Raw genomic sequence first — 22,580 nt, forward strand, 5'->3', positions numbered from 1 at the left:
TAAAACATGACTCTTGTAGCGTTCTTCTCATTAGACTGCAACTTTTGTCTGTTGACTATTCTTAGAAAAAACGACAGCAGTTTTTTTTCATTTCTGCCAGGTCTTTTTCAGGTCTTTTTTAGTTCATATTGAAACTCCATGCCACTATTTTTGCTCATGACTTTATGAGGTTATTCGTGTAAAATTACAACTTTTTTCTCGTAATATTTGGACTTTATTCTTCTCAAATTTGCTTTTGCTTTTTTTTTTTTGCTGTTGTTTGTTTTTTTTTTAGGTTTCTTGTTAAATTATGTTTTTAGTATGTGCCGCCGGCTACAAATGGCCCCCGGGACACGTTTTGGACACCCTTTTAGAGTATGAAAAATAGGCATGTTTGTGGGTCTGTCCATAGTTTGCATTGTTTTGTCTGCACGGAGCTTAATTGTTTAGAAAAAGCAAGGCTTGGATGCCAAGTGAAGTTTTATTGGAAAAATACAAAATACAAAGAAAGGGAATACAAAAATGGCTTACATTCATTTCCAGTGATGGAAGTGTTGGATAGGTTTTTACAGCGGCTACGAAGAAAAACAAAGTTTGAGAAGTAAGGACCGCCCACTTCATTGATAATACTTAAAAATCCTCTTCTCTCCTTACACCCAAACGCTGCCTTTCCTCTCCCTCTCTAAAGCCCCCTGCTGGCCGCAGCAGCCCCCCGCGCCGGACCCTCTGCGTCGGGCGGCGGGCAGGTTCTTGTAAACGGCCCGGCTGTAGGGAATGAAGCACATGCCCAGTTGGAGGTGGCGAGCCAGGCGACAGAAAGCCGCCAGCGCCAGGACCAGCAGGGGCGTGAGCAGCAGGAAGCCCACCACCAGCAGGGCCACGCAGCCGGCATCGTCCAGCAGGTCGGAACAGTACACGGAGGTACCGTGAGGCTGCACCTGCATCAGTGAAATGCACAGAAGCAACTTTACACTTCACGCTTTTTAAAAAATCATTTGCAAAATCATTTTTACCTCCGCCAAGCTCAGCGCGGTGGTCATGTTTTTGCTGGCGTTTATCTGTTTGTATTTTGTCTTTTTCTTTGTGTTCGTGTTCAAAATAACTTGAGAAGTTCTGAATGGATTTGAATGAAACTTTCTGGACTTGTCGGAAATGGGATATGGAAGAACTGATTACATTTTGGGGGTGATCACCATCTGGATCCAGGATTTTTTTCCAAGGATTCTTTGAAATTGCGAGATAGGATTATTTTTGGCATCGGTGCATATAACACCACAAAAAATGGCCGGAGCACCTGTTCGAGACATACAGCTTTCCCGGTAAATTCCGTTATCATGCTAGGTCATAGCATGCTAACTTTAGCATTTAGCAGTGCTAGCATGCTATCATTAGCAGAGTAGCATTTTTTCCCCATTTTATTGGTAGACACATATATAAACACAAGGTGTTGGCATTTTAATGTTAGCATGTTATTATTGCAAGTATGTTAATATTAGCATAGTAATATTTTTAGCCCTTTTCATAGGTAGACACTTAGTATTGCTAGCCTGCTATCATGAGCATAATAGCATTTTCTGCAATTTTCACGAATATGAACTTAAGCAGACACTATAAACACTTAGCACTATTATGCTGGGTGTTAGCATGCTAACATTTGCATGTTAGCATTGATAGCATGTTAACAGTAGCATAGTAGCATTTTTAGCCATTTTCATACATAGACACTATTATGCCAGGTGTTAGCATGCTAACGCTAGTTTTCATGGGTAGACACTTATGTGAACACTTAGCATTGTTAGCATGCTATCATGAGCATACTAGCATTTTTTGCGATTTTCATGGATATGAACTTACGCAAACACTATCATGCACGGTGTTTTCATGCTAACGTGATAACGTTAGCATGATAAAATAATTCTATTTACATTTGTATCATTTTCAGAGGTCGGCATTCAAGGTATTAAAGTCATTCAACCTGAGCAACAAAGTGCATGGGGAGAATGTTGGTGTCCCATCATGCATTGCGTAAAGAAACCAAAGCACAGCTGCACAAAATGAAAAGTTAATCTCCAGGAAGTCCAAGAAAGGTTTTCAAAAACAGTATCAAGTCACCGCGAGATTAGCAGGAGTAAGAAGTGATGGCGTACAGACCGTGGAGTGACACAGGAATCCGAATATGATCATGACGAGCGCAGGCGTGAGGATGATACCAAACACGACGCCCACCAACATTCCATTGATGAGCGCGATGATGAGATTCTGAGCCGTGACCAGCACGGAGCAGGCCCAGCAGTCCAGAGAGCCCCTCAACTCCAGCGGAGCGTCGGCGACCTCGCTGCCGCCCGTGGAGTATGGCGGGGGCACCACCCCGCCGGGCCCTCTGGAGGGGGAGCTGGGCTCAGAGTGGGGCTGCTCCGATGTCTTCTCCAGTGTCCCGTTGCGTGACAGACTCATGCTTGTGGTGGAGAACTGCAGGAGAGTGATGAAGAATTTCACGTACAGAACCAGTGCAGGTACCTCAAAGGTCAAACATAACTTGGAGGTTGAACTGTCAGCAACAAATCTTATATGACTTCAGCTCAGTGAGCATCCAAAGCAGGGGGGTCCAAACCTTTTCCACAAAAAAACAGAGCACTTGAAGGATGTACGTTTTGTACATTGAAGATGCTAAAAGCAAGCCAACATACTGTAGGTCAAAATATGCTAAACTTAGCTTAGCTTTAGCAAATACTAGCACAGTAAATCCCTGGCGATTAATACGACTCTTTCTTGGTAAATGGAACATTTTCGTGGTTCGAGCTGATTATACGACTATTATACGTGTGTCAGGGCCACATTAAAAAACTAACTGAGATTTTGAGAACAAAGTTGTACATTTATGAGAACAAAGTCGTACATTTACGAGAAAAAAGCTGCACTTTTACAAGCATAAGGTGGTAATGTTACGTGTCGTACGTGTTGGACGGAAAATAAAGCACAGCTCTTCAGGAAGGAAGGAAACTTTCCTACAACGTGGCAGCGAAACAGAGCAGTTTAGCGCAAACGGATTAGCATGGCTAGCTAGCCCTTCTCACGGCTGCCTTCCTGACTCCGGCCCCTCCACATAAGCCCACCCTTTTCATAGCTGTCTCGGGCAATGCCTGTAACATAAAGGGTTTTCTCATAAATTTACGACTTAGTTATTGTAAATCACTGTTGTCTTATATTCAGTGTGTTGTCTTATAGTCATGTTTGTCTTATATTCAGTGTTGTCTTATATTCAGGGCTGTCAAATATCCAGTGTTGTTTTATTGTCAGTGTTGTTATACTGTCAATTTTGTCTTATATTCTGTGTTGTCCTATAGTCATGGTTGTGTTATAGTCAGGGTTGTCTTATAGTTAGTGTTGTCCTATAGTATTTGTTGTCTTATAGTCAGGGTTGTCTTATAATCAGGGTTGTCTTAAAGTCAGGGTTGTCTTATAGTTAGTAGTGTCTTATAGTCATGGTTGTCTTATAGGTAGTGTTGTCTTATAGTCATGGTTCTCTTAAAGTCAGGGTTGTCTTATAGTTAGTGTTGTCTTATAGTCAGGGTTGTCTTAAAGTCAGGGTTGTCTTATAGTTAGTGTTGTCTTGTAGTCATGGATGTCTTATAGTTAGTGTTGTCCTATAGTCATGGTTGTCTTATAGTTAGTGTTGCCTTATAGTCAGGGTTGTCTTATAATTAGTGTTGTCTTGTAGTCATGGTTGTCTTATAGTTAGTGTTGTCTTGTAGTCAGGGTTGTCTTATAATTAGTGTTGTCTTATAGTCATGGTTGTCTTATATCCATTGTTGTCTTATTGGGATCATTAAGATATTTACTGTGATGTTCCCTGAGCCTGCTAACGCTTTAAGTTAAATTTGTACCACACACATAAAAAGTATTTCAGTTTGGGGGGGTTGTTGGGCTTTTGAGGGGCACATGTGCTAAAACAGTAGTTTTGCGCGGGTCCATTTTGGGTGGGGCGCAGATACAACCAATGTCTGGCTTTTAAAAGTATAAAAAAAATAAATAAAATAATGAAAAAAATCAAACAAAAGTGACTTCAAGAAAATGTTACATAAACATCAACATATTTATGAAAAAAAACTAAAAATGACTGAAATTAAAATGGCTCATGGGTCAAAAATTGGAACGTGTGGTCCCGGGTTGAGACCATTTGAGAACTCTAAGCTCCAAAACAGATTTTATCCATCCGCTTCCGTTTGAAGACTGAATTCAGCAGCATTGCGCAGACAGAAACCCGTTTGCTGGAGGACTAAAGCGGCGGTAAAGCCTGGAAGGTCAGTCCTGCTTGAAGCGCGAGGAAACGCACCGCGCAGACCCCACCTCCACACGGCAGGATGGCGGAGAACAATGAGCCCCGCCGGAGCCCGACGGTTCCTCTAATCAGAACAATCTTATGGCTGTGATGACGTTTTTGTGGTTTTGCTTGTTTAAAACACGCGCGTGTGAGTTTGTACTTCCACGTCTTGTTTATTTCATGAGCTCTGGGAAAAATACATTCCCATGTGACAAGACGCCACGTGACCATCAAAGTTAGTTTTTTAAAAATGAATACGCCGTTTAAAACGTCTCACCAATCGTTTCCATACTTCTGTTCTATTTGTTCCGATGAAGAAAATAAGCAAACGTTAAAGCTGCTCTCCTTGCTGTGGCTCCAGGATGCCGCCACTATTTGTCTTATACTCACTGGGGGGGGGGGAGTTGAAAGACGACCGTCCTCCTGCAGTTTGATGCTGCAGCAACTGCCGGGATTCCCGAAATTCCCGAGGAAGAAGAGAATGTGAAGAATGTCCTCCTGGTGGAGGTGGTGGAGGTGCCTACGTAGGTGAAGGTCAAATATTCCCCTCGTCGTCGTGAATGATCAAAGTAAACTTCTCGTGTCTCATCCACGTCGCTCCCTCAGGCCGCACGGAGTCGAAGAACTGTGCCGACTTGAGGAGAACTCTGCTTTCCCACTGACTTGAACGCTTCCTTCCCTCACGTTGGGTTTCCTCAGTCTGACTCCAGCTTGCGATATGATTGAGTGTGTGTGCGCGTGTGCGTGCGTGTGTATCCTGAGCACAAGAAGCAGGCTGGTGTCTGCAGCGATAACACCCCAGCCCAGATGTGACTCCAAGGGGGGGAGGGAGGAGTGTTTATTTGGAGAGATTAGAGCAGACACGTGGTTGCTGCCCGAGGCTCATCACTTTACAGTTTTCACTTGGACTGATAAAGTACGACGGAGTATCAGCAACACATTGGAAAAAAAATGGAGATTTTGAGAATAAAGTTGTACATTTACGAGAAAAGAAGTCGTACATTTACAAGAATAAAGACGTAAGTTTACAAGAATAAAACTGTACATTTGCTACTTTATTCCGAAGACAAAAAGTCATACATTTATGAGAATAAAGGTTTACAAATGAACATGCTATGTACATGTTATAGACCCTGTGTATAGCAGTCACCTGTCTAACGTGGCCAGCGGCCACCCATTTTGTATCCCTTGGTCAATATCTGACCGCATATAGCGGCCAAAATGCCGACTCAAGCAGAAGCTTCATGCACAAAAAAGTTTTGTTTTTCAAGCCGTCGTGTGTAGACTTTAATTACTGAGTCCTAGCTCAGTCACAATCATTCACAAGATCCACACAAACTGCCAGTTGTTCCACATAAAAAAAGGTGTCTTCTTTGGAGCTTGTTGCAGACAGTGACACCGTTTATTTCCTGGTGTGAGATAATGTGCACTGGTCAATACTGTAATGCCGCTTGTTGTGGGGAAGGAGAGACTCACGTCGCCGATGCACTTTAATGGCTTTATTAACAGCGGTTTATTAACCTAGTAGTGCTTTACAACTTTTATCCGCAGTCCCACAGTGCCCTCTACTGGTCAACATGTAACAGTATAATTATATGTATCTGCAAACACAACAAGCTTCTAATCATAGACATGTTAATATGTGCGCACAAATTCAAAATGGCCGCCAACCTGTCTATAACGGCCACCTGCCTATAGCAGCCACTTTCGCCGTTTCCCTTTAGTGGCCGCTATAGACAGGTTTGACTATATAAAATATATGTATAAATCACTCCTTTTTCAAGCTAATACATATATATATATATATATATATATATATATATATATATATATATACATATATATATATATATATGTATATATACATATATATATATATATATATATATGTATATATATATATATATAAAACCTCTTATAGTTATTTGTATAAGTTATTTAGCCTTTTCTCTTTAGCCTTTTTACAAAATCTATTTCATATCAAATAAATTTTAAAAAATAAATCCAAATATGAAAGTGCTGAAGTGATTTTTCTGTATGCGGCCCGCAGTAGAAAAAGTTTGGATACCCCATCCACAATTATATTGAACATCAATTTTTTTTTTTTATTAAAATGTAAACAAAATTAGACATACGGGAATTTTTTTTAAGGTTAGAAAAAAAAGAATTCATTTTCTTGTGTGATTTGTGACTGCAGTATATTTCACTTGTCCAACAAAAAGAAAATGTATTGGCATATGTAATATTTTGATAGTAATCACGAAATGGATCAATTAATTTGATGAGAAAAATGAAAAAAATGCCTCCTATTATTTTTAACTACATTTGAATTTGTCCAAACAAAAACCTAAAAAGAAAATCACTGAAAAAATGTATCCGCATGAAGAATATTTTTATCGTATTTGCGTAATCAAGAAATTGATCAATGAATTCAAATTTTCGACATAAAATGGTGAAAAATGCATTGTCCCATGCAGTATTTTTATAGAATTAGCATAATGGGGAAATTGATCAATGAATTAAAAGATGAGACAAAAAAGAAGTGTCTTCTGAGCACAAACGTAAAGGATATCAAAGCGATCCCGGCATCCTTTCATTTCAAAGACATGACGACTTTCTTTCTCTCTCAGGAGCAGGAACGGCAAAGCGGTGCCCTTCGACCTTTTGATGAAAAACAAATCTGTGCATAAGGAAATGAGGTTGGGGGTTTGGTGGGGAAGAAAGGCCACAGCGGGACTGATAAGAAGCCGTCGGGGGCTCAGTTCAAAGGGGTGAAATGCGTTTATGATATCAAGTGTCATTTGTGGGCATTATGGTGTGTTTGCGTGTTCACATGGCTGATAAAGCGTACGCTGTTTACTTTGGAGAGAACACTTGGAACACATGGAACCAGACAGCCGGAGGCCACGTTTGTCTGAGTTCACAAACAAACAACGTATGCTTTTGCAATCAACAATGACTGGGAGGGTCGCTCGTGCGTCCGTGTGCGTGTGGCAGCGTCGGGGCTGCGCGGGTGGGGGGAGGTGACGGCTTGTTAGAGGAAAAACATTTTTCCTGTCCTTGGAACCAGGATATCCTTTGCAGCGTCTGTGGTTTTTCATCCACATGTGTGCGACTTTTGCCATTTTTTGCCCGTCCGGACCCAAGGTGGACGTAAAGGTTAAATTTAGACGCCAGGACGGTAACGTGAATTTGGGGTTGCGTGCTGATGCCACGTAGGATGTGTCTCCATTGGCGCTCTTCCACACTTGGCATACTGAGTGCATCAGTGAACGTAGAATTTAAAGTGGAAGTACGGAAACACTGATTTGTTTACTGCGTTTCCCGCATTACAAGTCCCTCCGGAGTCACGCCGGTCGAAAACATGCGTCACTAAGATGACAAAAAAAACGCATAAGTTGCATTCACTGGCATTTATGATGTGCGATGGAATATTAGGGCCACATTGATTAAAAAAAATAAAAAAATAAAACAAAAATAAAAATAAAAAAAGTCCCCTTCACATGCCCAAGGCCAAAGGTCACATAAGTCCCCCCTTTTCATAGCTGTCTCAGGCAATGCCTGGAACATAAAGTTAAATTTTTTTTCCCGTAAATGTACGACTTTATTCTCATAGTATTACGAGTTTTGTCTTGAACATTTCCGACTTTATTCTGGTAAATTTACGACTTTATTCTCAAAATCTCAGATTATTTGTATACTCCGTGAAACGACTTTTTGTGACTTTATAAACCAAAAAAGTTGTACATTCGAGAAAAAAAATCATAAATTTACAAGACAAGAAGTCATAAATTGAAAGGCCAAAGGGGGCCTTGTTGTTTTCTTTTTTTCTTGTAAATGTACGACTTTATTCTTGTATGAATTCATTTTCATAAATGTACAACTTTTTTCTATTTATGACTTTTTTCTTGTAAAATGTACATCTTTGTCGTAAATTTACGTCTTTATTTTTTTAAATGTATGATTTTTTTTCAGTAAATTTACGACTTTATTCTCGTAAATGTACAACTTTATTCTATTTATGACTTTATTCTTGTACAATTTACATGTTTATTCTCGTAATTTTACATCTTTATTCTTGCAAATTTCCAACATTTTTTCTCATAAAATTTCTTTCATAAATGTACAAATTTTTCCGTAAATTTACAACTTTATCGTAAATTGACAAACTTTATTCTCCTAAATTCACTAGGTTTTTTTTCATAAATTTACGAATTTTTCTTGTAAATGTACAATGTTATTCTCGTAAATTTGCTACTTTTTTCATAAATTCATCAATTTTTCTTGTAAATGTACGACTATTATTGTAAATGTGCACCTTTTTTCTTGTAAATTTACGACTTTGTCATAAATTTTTCGCCTTTATTTTTGTAAATGTATGATTTCTTTTCTCGTAAATGTACGACTTTATTCTATTTATGACTTTTTTCTTGTCATATTTACATCTCTATTCTCATAAATTTATGTCTTTAGCCTTGTAAATTTTCAACTTTTTTCTCGTAAAATTTCTTTGATAAATGTAAAAAAAATTCCGTAAATTTACAATTTTTTTAAATCATAAATGTACAACTTTATTCTCGTTAATTACTTTTTCAATCAATGTAAATTTTTTTTGCGTAAATGTACAACCTTATTCTTGTAAATGTGCTTTTTTTTTCATAAATTCCTAAATTTTTCTTGTAAATGTACTTTATTTTTGTAAAGTTACGCCTTTTTTCTTGTAAATTTACGACTTTATTTTCGTAAATTTATGTCTTTATTTTTGTAAATGTATGATTTTTTTCTCGTAAATTTATGTCTTTATTCTTCTACATTTCCAAAAATTTCTTTCAAAAAATTTCTTTCATAAATGTACACAATTTTTGCGTAAATTCACAACTTTTTTTTATCGTAAATGTACGACTTTATTCTTGTAAATGTATTAATTTTTTAAAAATAGATTTACAAATTTTTCTCGTAAATGTACAACCTTGTTCTCGTAAATTTGCCACTTTGTAAATTTACGTCTTTATTTCATTTTTCTCCTAAGTTTACGACTTTATTCTCGTACACGTACAACTTTATTCTATTTATGACTTTTTCCTTGTAGAATTTACATCTTTATTCTCGTAAATTGACGTCTTTATTCTTGTAAATTTCCAACATTTTTTCTTGTAATTTTACGACTTTATATAAATTTACTACTTTTTCTTTCATAAATGTACACATTTTTCTCCTAAATTTACAACTTCTTTCTTGCAAACTTACAACTTTATTCTCATAAATGTATGACTTTATTCTCATAAATTTGCTACTTGTTTTTCATCAATTCATCAATTCAAAAATGAAAATCAACCACTTTTCCATGTAGCTTTGCATTTCTTTCTCCATTAACAATAAAAAGTTTCATTTTGTGTTCAGTTGTGTTGTCATTGACTAATATTTCAAATTGTTTGATGATGTGAAACACTTAAGTGTGACAAAACACGCAAAAACAAACACCGCTGTAAGACAGGCCGGCCCGTTCCAGACTGCACAGCATCAGTCAAGTCATGCATGGACAGCAGAAACCCAGCTTGGTGAATCATTTATCAAAACGTTTTATTGAACAACAATACAATATGTCACAGAGATATCACAGAGGGCTTTAAGACAGGTCTGGCTCAGGTTTTCTTCTACATCTTCTATCCGAAACAATAAGTGCAGCATCAACAAAACAACTTAGAAGAGGAAAAACTAACCGAAACATTATCTCATCCGCCAATTAATAGTAACCAAGGAGGAGAACGAGACACACACACACACACACACACACACGCACACACACACACAAATAAAAACAAAACCTTGGCCGTTAAAAGTCTCTGCAAAAGATTTTACAACTACAGCTAATATCGTCACACAGGATTATGAAGCTCAGACAATGAAAAAGGTTCCAAAACGATGTAGTATGTGTCAGTTGAATTACAGTACAAAGATGCATTTTTAGTTCCCGTGTCGAAAGGTTTCTGAGCACCAGCAGGTTGGCTCGCGTCGTCGCTTGTTCGCCGCCAGTGACGCGCCGCGAAGGCGAGGAGGGGGTTCTAGCACCGTGGGAATTACACCGGCCCCTCCTTGCGCTTCGCCATATCCACCAAGACCACCTTTACTACGTGGTGAAAATACCTTGTAGCCCCATCACGTCAAGTGAAGTACCATTTGATATGCAATAAATAGAAGAAACGCATGTACAGTATAAATAAAGTCACAATGTACAATTCTTTCATTTTCTCTGTAAATCCCCCCCCCACCCCAAAAAGAAAAACCACAAACCTGACAACAAAAAGAGGTATAAAGGTGGGAAGAAAGTCCCAGTGCAGTAATTCAAACTAGAGAGAAATAGGATTGATTTGTTTTGAAGAGACAGAAGTGGACAATGTGAGCATTTACAGATGAGCTTCAAGTGGAAAACAGATACGTTATGTACATCAAATGGTGTGCACAGATGACTAATAGCATGGGGGGGGCAGCGTTCCTCAAAAAAGTCTTTTCTGAATACAATCACAAACTTCCGAAATGAATCCGCCATGAGCCCGTTGCAAACGTAATTAAAACGGAATCCATTGAGAAAGAAACAAAGAATGCGACTGCAATTCATGCAGAAATATCAACACAAAACACATTTTTAGAGAGAAAACGTAGACTTTTACATGTAGAAAACATGTGCGGTACATATGCTAAGGAGTTATTCACACTGCATCTCAGCTTCGTCATGCAGGTGAAAAAGCATATTATTAATATCAACTTCACTCTTTGCTCATTTTTCCCCCATTTTTGCTGTTTTTTTTTACATTTTCCAAATAGTTGAACGTTTTACTAACATGACCTTCATACATTTTTTTCTCTTAATAGTGTGACTTTATTTCCATAATATTTTCACTTTATTCTCGTAATATTATCACTTTTTCCCCGACCTAATTTTTCAAGAAGTACAACTTTTTATTTTGTTGTGTTCCTCATAATATTACGACTTAAAAAAAGTGTTTTTCTTTATTTTTAAACCCTGCGCTACTAAAATGATTTCTCCTCATGATATTATGAGTTTGTTCTTGTAAAATGTCAACTTTTTTTTCTTATTTTTCTTGAATATTTTGACTTTATTTTCTTTTTTCCATTTCTGCTGCGTTTTTTTTTTTTTTTAATGTATTTTCCAACAATTTCAACTTTGGTCTGGTAAATTTTCTTCTAGTAATATTAAGACTTTATTCCCAGAATATTTTTGACTTTATTTTGTAACAGAACTCTTTCCCAAACCAAATTTTCCAAAAATGACAAGTTTAGTTTGTTTCTCTTAATATTACAACTTGAAAAAAAAAAAATCCTTTAATATTTAAACTTTATGCTACTAAAATGCCATTATTTTCCCTCATAATATTGCGAACTCACTCTTGTAAAATTCCAACTTTGGACACCCTTGATTTAACATCACTTTTATCTTTACTGAAGATTTTTGTTGACAAAAGCGGACTAAACTACCTTTGTACGCGGCTACGACGTCTTTCTTGAATCCAATAGTGTTTCGAACATCCGTTTATTGAAGCCCTGCCTCTTGCAACTTCTCACCGAACACTGACACCTAGTGGCCAATGTAGAATACTACATTCACAATTACAATGCGTCTTCTGCCTTGTATTTGTGTTTTTAGCTCATTTAATGACATCATTTAGCTCTTATTACGCTTGAAAATGTTTCATTTAGGCCAAGAATAAGTACAATTTACTTAAACATGCATTTTTAGAATGATTTTGCATTGTTTTCTGCATGTCAAACTCTAATTATTCTCTGTAAAATGTGTTTTTATCATAATATTCTAGGACGGACTGATGGGATTTACATGATTTCCTTGTGTTTTCTTAATCATGACAAGCGAGGTAGCACCGTGTAAGTTCTGCAGGTGGGCGACCTTCCTCCAAACATAAAAAACAAACAAAAAAGGTGATTCCCCCCCCCTGCACTCCCATCTATGCACTCCACTTTCTCATTTCACTTTTCGTCATTCACAATGTACAGTTATTTAGTTTCATGTCATCTAAAAAGCAAGCAACGCAACAAAGAGGTATAAAACTGGGATTCTGCTCCCGTTCCAAAGACACCAAATAGAAAAATCAACACCACGTTTGATTCGGCGTGTGTCACAGAAAGCACACGATGACCGTATTCCATTCCCAACTAAGAATGCAGCCGCGTCAGTCCTCTAATAAACCCGTATTTTAGAGAAACCGCTAAAGTTGCTAAACAAAACACATTTGCGTAGTTTTACACTCTAATTACATCTCCTCCAAATACAGTCGACAAGGCCAATGTGGTGTACGTCTAGGCTGGTACAACGTTCTGAATGATGTGGCGAGAATAAATAGGATTGGAATAGCACCTCCGAGAGTTTCCAGGCATGAGTAACACGTGTTGACCTGAACATCAGCGATGGGTACGTATTCATATGAAGCAAAAGTGACAATCAGCTACGGTTCCCCCTGCTGGTACAATAGAATCACAGCAAATTCATGGACACATAGAATAACTAGATTGGTGTACAAAACTCAATTTGCATAAAAGTACCTGAATTGATACAGAAAATTGGCTACTTGACGCTTTTGAATCACAGCAGTGTCCGTTGAACGCACGTACAGTTTATAACCTGATTTTCAGTGTTAGCAGTGCTCACTTTTTCTTTTTCTTTTTCCTCCATCTGAAATGCTCTCCATGAGAATTACCAGTCTAGTCATTCTATTATTTCAATACGCACACGTCCAATCAGCAGCTGGTATGGGGAAGACAGTGAGCTGGACTTGGATTGGCTGAGGATATCCATACCTTGTTGACAGATGTAAACAACAGAGTAAACGTTGACTGCAGGAACGGATTGCCTTGAAGGCAACATTTGTGCTGCCGTTAGTTTTGGTTGTGGCTGAAAGACCTCATGAAGACGTCCTCATTTTGAAGAGGGTGAGGGAGCCTGCAGGGGAAGAGAAGACAAAAGCTTAGACACAGCACAACGCAATTCATGCAAGTTGATTTCTGCTGCTGCTTCATCGCCGTCTGTATCTGTTGTATATCTGTTGGGCAGTATGAATGGACTTCTTCTACTTGGTGTCCCCTTTATGCATTTTTTGCGCGAGAGGCAAAAAAGAGGTGATGACACAAGTGCACAATAAAGGAGGTCACGTTTCATGCACTTTTAAGCCATGAAAACGGCCAAAAGGTGGCAGGAGTGCATTTGATCAGAGCTCGGCATGGATTCTTTCCGTGTATTAAGGAGGTTGCAAGTCGAGCTCGGTGGGTGAAGGCGGGGCCGCAAGCATACACACAGAGTGCAGAAGTACTTTTCTTAACTCGTTCAATATTGAAGACGTTTCAATATTCATACGTTTTTATGAACCCGAACGCCCGATCCCAAAGACGTATTTCACATGTTTTTGCGCGAGACGCAAAAAGAGGTATTGACGCAAACGACGTCACTACTAGAGCAGTTGTAAGCCATGAAAACGGCCACAAGGTGGCAGAAGTGCATTTGATAAGAGCTCGGCATGGATCTTTTACATGTAAAAACACACTGGACAGCAAGGAGGAAGTGAGAGAGCATGGAGGAGTTACGCGTGCAGAAGGTTAGGCTTTGCAGTAATGTAACGCATGGACACACGCGCACGCGCACGTGCGTGCACACTCATAGTTCAGTTCCAAATGTGAAAATTGTAAAAAGTTCCTGGTGTTATATTTGTAAATAAATTGTTATTTTGATGTAAAACAACCCTTTTTTGTTTCGCTTATGTTGTACTATAGTTGTTTAGATATTTGAGCTGTCACAAAAGCAAACAATTTGTGTCAAAGTGAAAGTTGGCCTTGAAATGTATCTTTCCACAAAAAGCTGTTTTTCTCCCTTTTTCAGTCAGGAACTGATATTTTCCTGAAACTTACCCATGTTCTACTGCTGATTACTAAAGAACGGAAAAAAGGTAGACACAAACTTTTTTTTCTGTTGAAAGATGAGAATGAGAATGAGTTAAAAGTAACGTGAAAATCTCATCTTGTCTCGTTCTCGTAGACTCGTGTATCATCTTGTCTCGTGACACCCCTAATAATAATAATAATAATAATAATAATAATAATGTATCCAATATGGTTTCAACTTTTTTAAAGCAACACAGACTTCAACTAATAAGTTCTTCATAGTAATCAAATCATGCATCATTGTGGTTTGCAATGGTGTACTGATATTGTCAATCTCCTCGGTGGTTAAATAAGAACATGAACATGTGATTTACTGTGTATGCAGTGTACGGAAAGCGAGACGTATTTGTGGCAATCATTTGCCGAAAACCGAATCCTACAAAAACCAAGGCGTAAAAATAAATCAATACAAATTCCCGTTCCCCAATTCATGGAAGATTTTGCCACTGCATTACTGACCAGTGTGAAGCTGTCATATGTTTTCATCAGGTCCTCCATTCGATATTGTTCCAACACCACCACTCCTGCCAGCGATGGGCTCTTAGCTCGAGCGCAGTCCTCGCAGTGCACCACGTAGCTCTTCTTACTGCTGTTCTCACTGGTCACGAACAGCACGTCAAACATCTCCACCTGTACAAACGCCACATCGGATATGACGACGCACGCGACAAACACCGCAGACGGACGACGAGTCGAGGCTGGGACTCACGTCACAATCGTTGCAGTAATAAGCAGGCTCGTCCTTGACACGACTCTGGTAAGAGATCCTCTTCCCTGAAGCCAGCAGCTGTTCTCTCAGAATCTGGATGTGCTTGATGGACTGCATGAGGCAGTGTCTGGCAGAAGAGGAGCACAAACAGTAAGTGGCGCGGTTCTTCTGCCTTTGGGTACTGCAGTTGATGCCACACCATTAGGGGACAAAGTGGTACAACTTCAGTACCCGGCATAGCTTTTGACAATAGAAACTCATTCTGAGGGGCAGTGAACTGAAAAAAACAAACTACAGCGGAACCTCAGTTAGCGTGTTGCCTCAGTTTGCATACATTTTCCGGTTAGCGTACGACATGGCGTGCGTTTTGTCGCGTTATGGACACACTGCCTAAGTCCAACGGTGTTCTAAAGGTTTTATTATTTTTTTTAATCATAAAAAGTCCTCACCACTTTGTGCTTTGAATTTCACAGCTTCACTCTTCACTCAAAAATATATTCATGAATTTTTGTGGTTGAATACGGCCTATTATTTGTCAAAAAATGCGCATATTTAAGCAAGTTGTAGGTATTTTTTGCCTAAATTAAGCATTTTCAAGCATAAAAACGAATGAAGTAAAATACAAATACAAGGCATTCAGAAGACGTTTTCAAAGACGTGATGATATGTAGTACTCTACACTGGTCACTAGGTGTCAGTAATGTTACTGCAATGTTGGGTGAGACACACAAGAACCAGACTTGATCACCACAGCAACATGCTTACTGCAGGTTTGGATGATCTCACTCGAATAAAAACACGGCCCACTGTTGCAGCTGTAACCCATGCCAAGCCGAAACTCAACTTTGAACCACTGATGTCACTTCCTGTCTGTCCTCCAACTCAGCTCCCCTCGCACTTGAACACCTTTACAACAACACACACGAGCACAAGTCTTATTTTTTCTTATTATGTCTACTATATTGGGAAATATGATAGTAAAGGTGACTATAGAGGTGTTATTTCATGTCTAGAGTCCAATATGGCGGCAACGTAGACATACGGCTCAGCGCTCGATGCGGCACTTCCAGTTTCCCAGCAGGCTTTGCTGTACTGTTGTTGTAAATGGCCGCTAAGTTACGTTTAGAGCTCACGTAGTTGTTGGTTATTGTGCATTATTCGTTGGTAGTGTCTTGTCAGTTGTTATCTACCTAATACGTTGCTGATGATGCAGTAATTTAAGCAATGTTGCAATCTTGTGATGTTGGCGCTTAAAGGGCTATATCGGCTTTCATTATAGGGAAATATACACGACACTGATATTGGCCGATATTACATTTTTATGCTGATTTATGATATGTGTGGGCCGATATTATCTGACATCCTTAATAATAGACTGTTGTCTACCACCAAACAACGATCATGTATGGTGGAAATGGCGTTAGCATACTTTTGAGGTCAGAACAGTGAGTATTAGCACCAACAAACATCTTACTTAATCATCTTGAAAGTGTCGTGGTCTGTGATTTTGATGGTGCGAGCCACATTCCAGGAAACGTGGATCATGGGAACAATTGACTTAACCTTCTTCAGCTCGTTCCACTCAAATCGCTCCAGGGCTAGTTGATACTGGTATGCTAACACACACAAACAGCGCAGGGAAACAGAATATTGAATTTGTAATTTGAGACAGACCATCCAGCAGCGTAATGTTTGGATTTTTACAGCGAGAGGTCCTCGTGACTCACAATTCAGCGGCCCCACATTCCAGGCGATGTTGTTGCACCAGCCCACCGCTTGGACCCAATGCACGGTACCGGCATTGATCCACACTAAATCACCCGGTCTCTGAATGAAACGGTACACTGGGATGTTGGAGCTGTAGAGGTCTTCCAGAACAGGCCACCAGGACCCTGTCAGGTAATCTACCCCATGCCTGAGGAAACAGAATTTATTTAAAAAAAAACACACTTTCAAAGACGTCCGATTGTAAACCCTCTCACTCACTTCTCACAGAATTTGTTGATGGCCCCCCAGTAGTGTTCATGCACAGCAAACCACTCACAGTCACCTGGCCCAATGTTGATGTTGACTGAGCAGAAGTTGTTGTTCTCCTGGTGACCTGATGACAAACAACGCATTTGGAATACGACACTGAAATTCTTAAAGTAGCAGTTAGGAACTAGACCCTGTGTTGCCGTGGCAACAAGAGAGAGCCTATGAGTTGCTCTACTGTTACTCACAAGCGACTTTATATTCACAAGTCAATGCAAGGACTATCTTGGCTGTTTTGATGACGTTAGTCAAAAGCAGGAATTCCGCCACGGCGCACTTTAAGTAGCAGAGGGGCATCAGGTGTTAAATAATAAAATATTAATAACCGTGATATTGATATTGCTGGAGTATACGTAGGCTTGGCACTTTAGCCTACGGAGCCGGTGTTTCTAATGTTTCCTATACTGTTGCCTAAACAGCCCTGACCATACGTACTGTATCCTACTCTATCCCTAGAGGCCCCTTAAAAATGAAGTCTACTGTATTGGGTAATATGACAGTAAAGGTGATTATAGGGGTGTTATATCATGTTTAGAGGGCTCTAATAATGTAAAAAAAAAACATATTTAGAAGGTTGTAAACAGGTTTTCTATGATTTAACTGCAATAAAATTCCATTTATAAATAAGGACTCCAACTTTGCAGAAATTCAGTCAGGTCTGGAACCAATTAACCGCGATAAACGAGGGATTACAGTACAGTCATCCTTTGTTTATAGCGGTTAATTGGTTCCGGAGCCGACTGCGTTAAATGAATTTCTGCGATACAGGACTAAAAAAAATTTAATATTTTCATAGTTGGAGCATAGAAAACTTGTTCATGCCTTCTAGCCTTCTAGACATGAAATAACACCCCTATAGACATCTTTACACTGCTATTATTCTTAGTTTACACCACATTATTATTTCTTCTACATTTAAGAAGCCAAAAACTTACCACTTCCACATGGGATGGGAGGATAACTTTTTTCCACTCTATCATTTGGGACATGCCATGGCTGACTTCATGACTTGCTACAGTGTAAGTAGGCTTGGCACTTTAGTCTACAGAGTGTTGTGCTTGAAATGTTTACTATACTGTTGCTTAAACAGCCCTGATCATATATATTATATCCTACTTTATCCCTGGAGGCACACGTTAGCCTTAGGTCGCTCATGTTTTTATGTCACTGTAACCGGCTTCTATTCCCAATGGGAAAAACACAAATGATGCAATATTTGCCAAACATTAGAAGCACAGACAAATATTTGTATTACTATTTGTTATTTTACAGCCTTGATTGGTCATATGGCCTAATGATACTTAAAAATATGCAAATGTAAAACATTTTCAAGCATAAAAATGGCTAAATGAACTAAAAATACAAATATAAAGCATCTAGAACAGGGGTGGGCAAACTTTCCGGGCCGGGGGCCACATTGATTTTTAAAATTTGACAGACGGGCCGGGTCAGCACAAGATACGATACATATAAAAAAAAACGCATTAGTTAACAGTACATATGAAACATAACCAGAAAAAAGCATTAAAAGTAATAACATACATTAGCTTGGAAAATAAAACCAGCTTGGCTTTGAAGGCTCTGACGTTGGCTTGCATTTCATGTACAAACTGGTTTTCCCTTGGAGCTTCACATTCAGCTCGTTCATGGGCGCCAGGATGTCCACAATAAAAGCTAAATCACAAAGCCAAACTGTTGCAATCAGCTCAGGAAATGTGTCAGTATTCTCAAGTAGCTCCAAAAACCAAATCATCTCCTGTTTGAGCTCCCACACACGTTGACATACTTTTCCCAAACTTCAGTGTAGAAACATGACCTCCTGCTCACGATTGTCCTCTTTCACCTGTCCTGAATTCTCTTGAGAATCCCGACGTTTTTTCCTGTCACATTTGGCGATCCATCTGTGGTAACGTTGGTGAGCGAGTAAAGAGCTAATTGGAAATGGCTCTCTCAAGTCACTGCACCTACGGCGCCACCTGGTGTTGAAATGCCGTCATTACAAGTCAAAATGAAATGAATGCAATCATTCACATCAAACCTTAATTCTGTACAATCTTCGGCGGGCCGGATTAAAAAGAACAATGGGCCGGATTTAGCGCGCAGGCCGTGGTTTGCCCACCTCTGATCTAGAAGATGCATTCAAAGATGTTGTGATGATATGTAGTATTCTACGCTGGTCACTAGGTGTCAGTGATGTTACTGTAATGTTGGGTGAGACACACAAGCACCAGACTTTATCGCCGGAACAACAGGCTTTTATTGCGTGATCTCACAACAGGCACAGCAATCCCTAACACGAGCCGGCTGTGTTGTGGCCGCAACCCACGCCGTGCTCAAAGTCAACTCTGAACACCCAATGGCACTTTGTGTTCCCTAGCACCGGAACACATTGACAGCCACAGTCTTATTTATGTCTTAGTTTATTTTATTACATCTACTATATCAAGTAAAAAGGATCAGCGTAAAAGTGACTATAGGGGTGTTATTTCATGTCTAGAGAGCTCTAATAAGGTTAAAAACTGTATTTAGAAGGCTGTAAACAGGTTTTCTATGCTCTAACTACGATTAATTTATAAGGAATCCACTTTGCTTAAAATTCACTTATAAAATTCACTTATTATTGTCGGGTCTGGAACCAATTAACAACGCTAAAGAAAAATGTTTTTAAACTTTTGAATCCATCAAATTATGTGGTTATAATGGGAGGCAAATTGTTCCCGAGAGGAAGGAGTGTAGGCATATATGAAAATCTCCTTTTCTTTGCATTTTGCAATAGAAGTGATCATTCCATTTTCATACTATTTTCATACGCTCCTTTAAGGTTTCTTAAGGGATGTACCACAGCCGTACTGACCTGGCGTCCTGCTGCCCGGCACCTTCATATAGAGCTGGACGGTGTTCATGCCCAGGATGGTGTGCCCAACGTGGCTGAGCATGTTGTTGCTGGACTCCACACGCATGAACGCCGGCAGCTTGAGCAGCTCCTGCAGCTGAGGCTTCCACCTGGAAGGAATATGGTGGACCACGTGAGAGTTAGTGATTCAAGGTGCGCAGACGTTACCAACTCACCGTTTAGGGTCAGAGAGATCGATGTTGGTCCCAAATTTGATTATTTTGCCAACAGCTTTCAGTTCCGAGCTGGTGGAGAATGAAGACTGAGTTGAGTATTAAAAAGTGTGAGATGTTTATGAATGCAGATGGCCTCTTTTGTGCTCACCTGGATGTGTAGGATGTGGCGGCTTTGCTGGTTAAGAGATCAGGGGTGGGTTTAATGGCAGCCGAGGCCAGGCTGCCTTTGCTGTCTGATGTCACACTTGCTTTTGTGGTCTCCAAACCCTTGTCTTGCTCTTCTTCCTCTTCGTTCTCACTCTCTTTCTCCTCCTATAAAGCATCTACATGAGCTTAGCTGGCAGGCTGGCTAATGGCAAAGAGTCCATTAATCACTACATTGCACTTAACTTTTAAACTCTACATAGGGAGAGTGGGATTATTATGTTTATATTTCATTTTTATGGCTGACGATTAATACAGTGTAAGCAAAGATGGTCCAGCGAGCAGATAATATGCACTATGTGGCTGCCCTGATGGAAAATGTCTACCTGCAGGCTCTCCTGGAAGCTGGAGGCTTGGTACTGAGCGTATTTGGCAATCGTGGTGTGCGAGCGGCTGCTCTCACAGGGCCACGTCTGAGTGGAGCCACGGGAATCCCAGTTTTCATCGGCGGGCTGCTGGACCTGAGTCCTCACCTCCACAGCATGGTCTGCATTGGCCTCCACCAGAGATTTGGTAGAAAACAGGCCCAGGTCTTACAAAGAGACAAAAATAATGGTCAGATTACTCTCAACTTGATGTTATTCAATTAGAGATGAACTTTTAACTTTATCTCAGGCTGTCATCTCACTGTTACATTTTTACAGAATCATAGAAATGATCTTAAATGACCAAATTAGCAAGAACAAAGCCCTTTACAATTTCAAAAATATATTGGGTGAATACGACCTATTATCAGTAAAAAAATATGCAAATTTAAGTACAATTTTACATATTTTTGGCCTTAACTAAGCATTTTGAAGCATAAAAATGGCTAAATGAACAAAAATACAAATACAGTGTTCCCTTGCTCCATCCCGGTTCACCTTTCGCTGTCTGGCGGATTTTTTGTGAGCTATTTTAGTGCTTTAAAAAAAAAATATATATATATATATATTTTTTTTTTACAGGGTATGAACGCAGCTACAGGCCGAGGCTGGCCCTTTAAGAAGAATTGCATTGTGGGAAGTTGAGTGTTGTAGTTCTGTGCTTAGCGGGGGGGGTCTCTCTCTCTTTCTTCTGTCTGCACCGCCCATTGTCTTCTGCGTCCTGATTGATTGATTATGGACTGCAGCCAATCTCCTTTGTGCCGCCCTGCCTTGTCTCCTGTTGTGCCAAGTTAGCAAACAGCTTGCAGTCTTTGTTTCTTTGCAAGTTTCTCTCCGACAAAACCCACAATGCTGACGAAACGTTGTGCACCCAAAAGGCAGAGGAAGCCAACCATCGTACAGAAAGTTGGACTTCTGGACATGCTGAAGGAAGGTAGACGCGGAGGAGGACGAGTGGGAGGAGGAAAATACGATGACAGGAGCAATATGTTTTAACAAGGATACAAAAACACTTCAGTGGAGCGGCCCCAGGACGAAGAGGCACGGTCAGAGGAGTGAAATACGCGTTTCCTGTGCCTAACCTAGTAGGTTGATCATTAAAATTCAAACGAAATTTGAACTTTGACATTGTTTAAACAAGAGAGAAATATGAGAAAATGTCTGAGAAAAGTGTATGTAAAAAATTTAAAGTTTGCCACTTCGCGGATTTCACTTATTGCAGGCAATTTTGGGAACCTATCCCCTGCAATAAACGAGGGAACACTGGATAAGGCATTCATGGGACACATTCGAAGACGTTGTGATGAGATGTAGTATGGTACATAGTAGTATGTAGTATGGCCACAAGGTGTCAGTAATGTTGGGCGAGAAAAACAGGCTTTTATTGCAGTTTTGAATTATGATTTACATCTTCTATATTGGATAATAGGAGTGTAAAAGTCACTCCAGGGGTGCTATTTCATGATTAGAGGGCTCTAATAATGTTTAGAAGGTCAGACAGGTTTTCTATGCTCTCACTACTTAAATATTCCATTTAGAATCTTTGTTCATGGAAATTCACTGATCTTGTTGGGTCTGGAACCAATTAGCGGTGATCAACGAGTACTGTATAACAAATATACCAATGCAGTAAAATGCATAAGCTCCCCTCCCCCTTTGTCCTTAATGATTGCATGCGTTGCTTTAAGGCTTGGTTATACTTTCCACTCCAAGGAGTCGTTCGGAAAAGAGCCGCGTGGAAATCCACTCGAGAGACCGTGTGTGACTTTATACTCGGTGCGCCGTCTGCTCCAAAACTGCAGGGGGCAGTGTATCTAAAACACATGCCTACTACGGTACTAAAGGCCCGGTCACACCGCCCGAACTTTGCTGTAGCATTCCTGGAGCGGTGAAAAAAAATTCATCACCGCTCGTAACCGCGCACCACCGTTTAACA

At 39.7% G+C, this 22,580-nt stretch overlaps 2 protein-coding genes across 6 annotated transcripts in view; both read right to left on the reverse strand.

Moving 5' to 3' along the window:
* Positions 1 to 149: 149 nt before the first annotated feature.
* Positions 150 to 5,094, reverse strand: tmem88a (transmembrane protein 88 a). 2 transcript variants are annotated; one of them, XM_054755218.1, is made up of 3 exons: positions 4,578 to 4,669; positions 2,131 to 2,448; positions 150 to 917 (listed from the first exon to the last, which is right to left on the reverse strand). In XM_054755218.1, the coding sequence occupies exons 2-3, from the start codon at positions 2,431 to 2,433 to the stop codon at positions 630 to 632; spliced, it is 591 nt and encodes a 196-aa protein (XP_054611193.1). In that variant the 5' UTR covers positions 2,434 to 2,448; positions 4,578 to 4,669; the 3' UTR covers positions 150 to 629. The 2 variants fall into 2 exon arrangements, with proteins under 2 accessions (XP_054611193.1, XP_054611192.1); XM_054755217.1 differs by lacking the exon at positions 4,578 to 4,669 and adding an exon at positions 4,691 to 5,094 and having other exon boundaries at positions 254 to 917.
* A 4,769-nt stretch (positions 5,095 to 9,863) lies between these two features.
* Positions 9,864 to 22,580, reverse strand: part of kdm6bb (lysine (K)-specific demethylase 6B, b) — a 35,100-nt gene continuing 22,383 nt past the window's right edge. For 3 of the 4 annotated variants that reach the window (XM_054755349.1, XM_054755348.1, XM_054755346.1), the window contains 10 exons: positions 20,606 to 20,811; positions 20,224 to 20,387; positions 20,076 to 20,144; positions 19,861 to 20,009; positions 16,959 to 17,073; positions 16,700 to 16,887; positions 16,447 to 16,588; positions 14,973 to 15,099; positions 14,723 to 14,893; positions 9,864 to 13,271 (listed from right to left, as the gene is read on the reverse strand). In XM_054755349.1, the coding sequence (XP_054611324.1) occupies positions 13,248 to 13,271; positions 14,723 to 14,893; positions 14,973 to 15,099; positions 16,447 to 16,588; positions 16,700 to 16,887; positions 16,959 to 17,073; positions 19,861 to 20,009; positions 20,076 to 20,144; positions 20,224 to 20,387; positions 20,606 to 20,811 (1,355 nt within the window). In that variant the 3' untranslated portion in view covers positions 9,864 to 13,247. The other variant, XM_054755350.1, reaches the window with a different exon arrangement.

Source organism: Dunckerocampus dactyliophorus, chromosome 16, assembly GCF_027744805.1.
Source record: "Dunckerocampus dactyliophorus isolate RoL2022-P2 chromosome 16, RoL_Ddac_1.1, whole genome shotgun sequence".
Lineage (NCBI taxonomy): Eukaryota > Metazoa > Chordata > Actinopteri > Syngnathiformes > Syngnathidae > Dunckerocampus > Dunckerocampus dactyliophorus.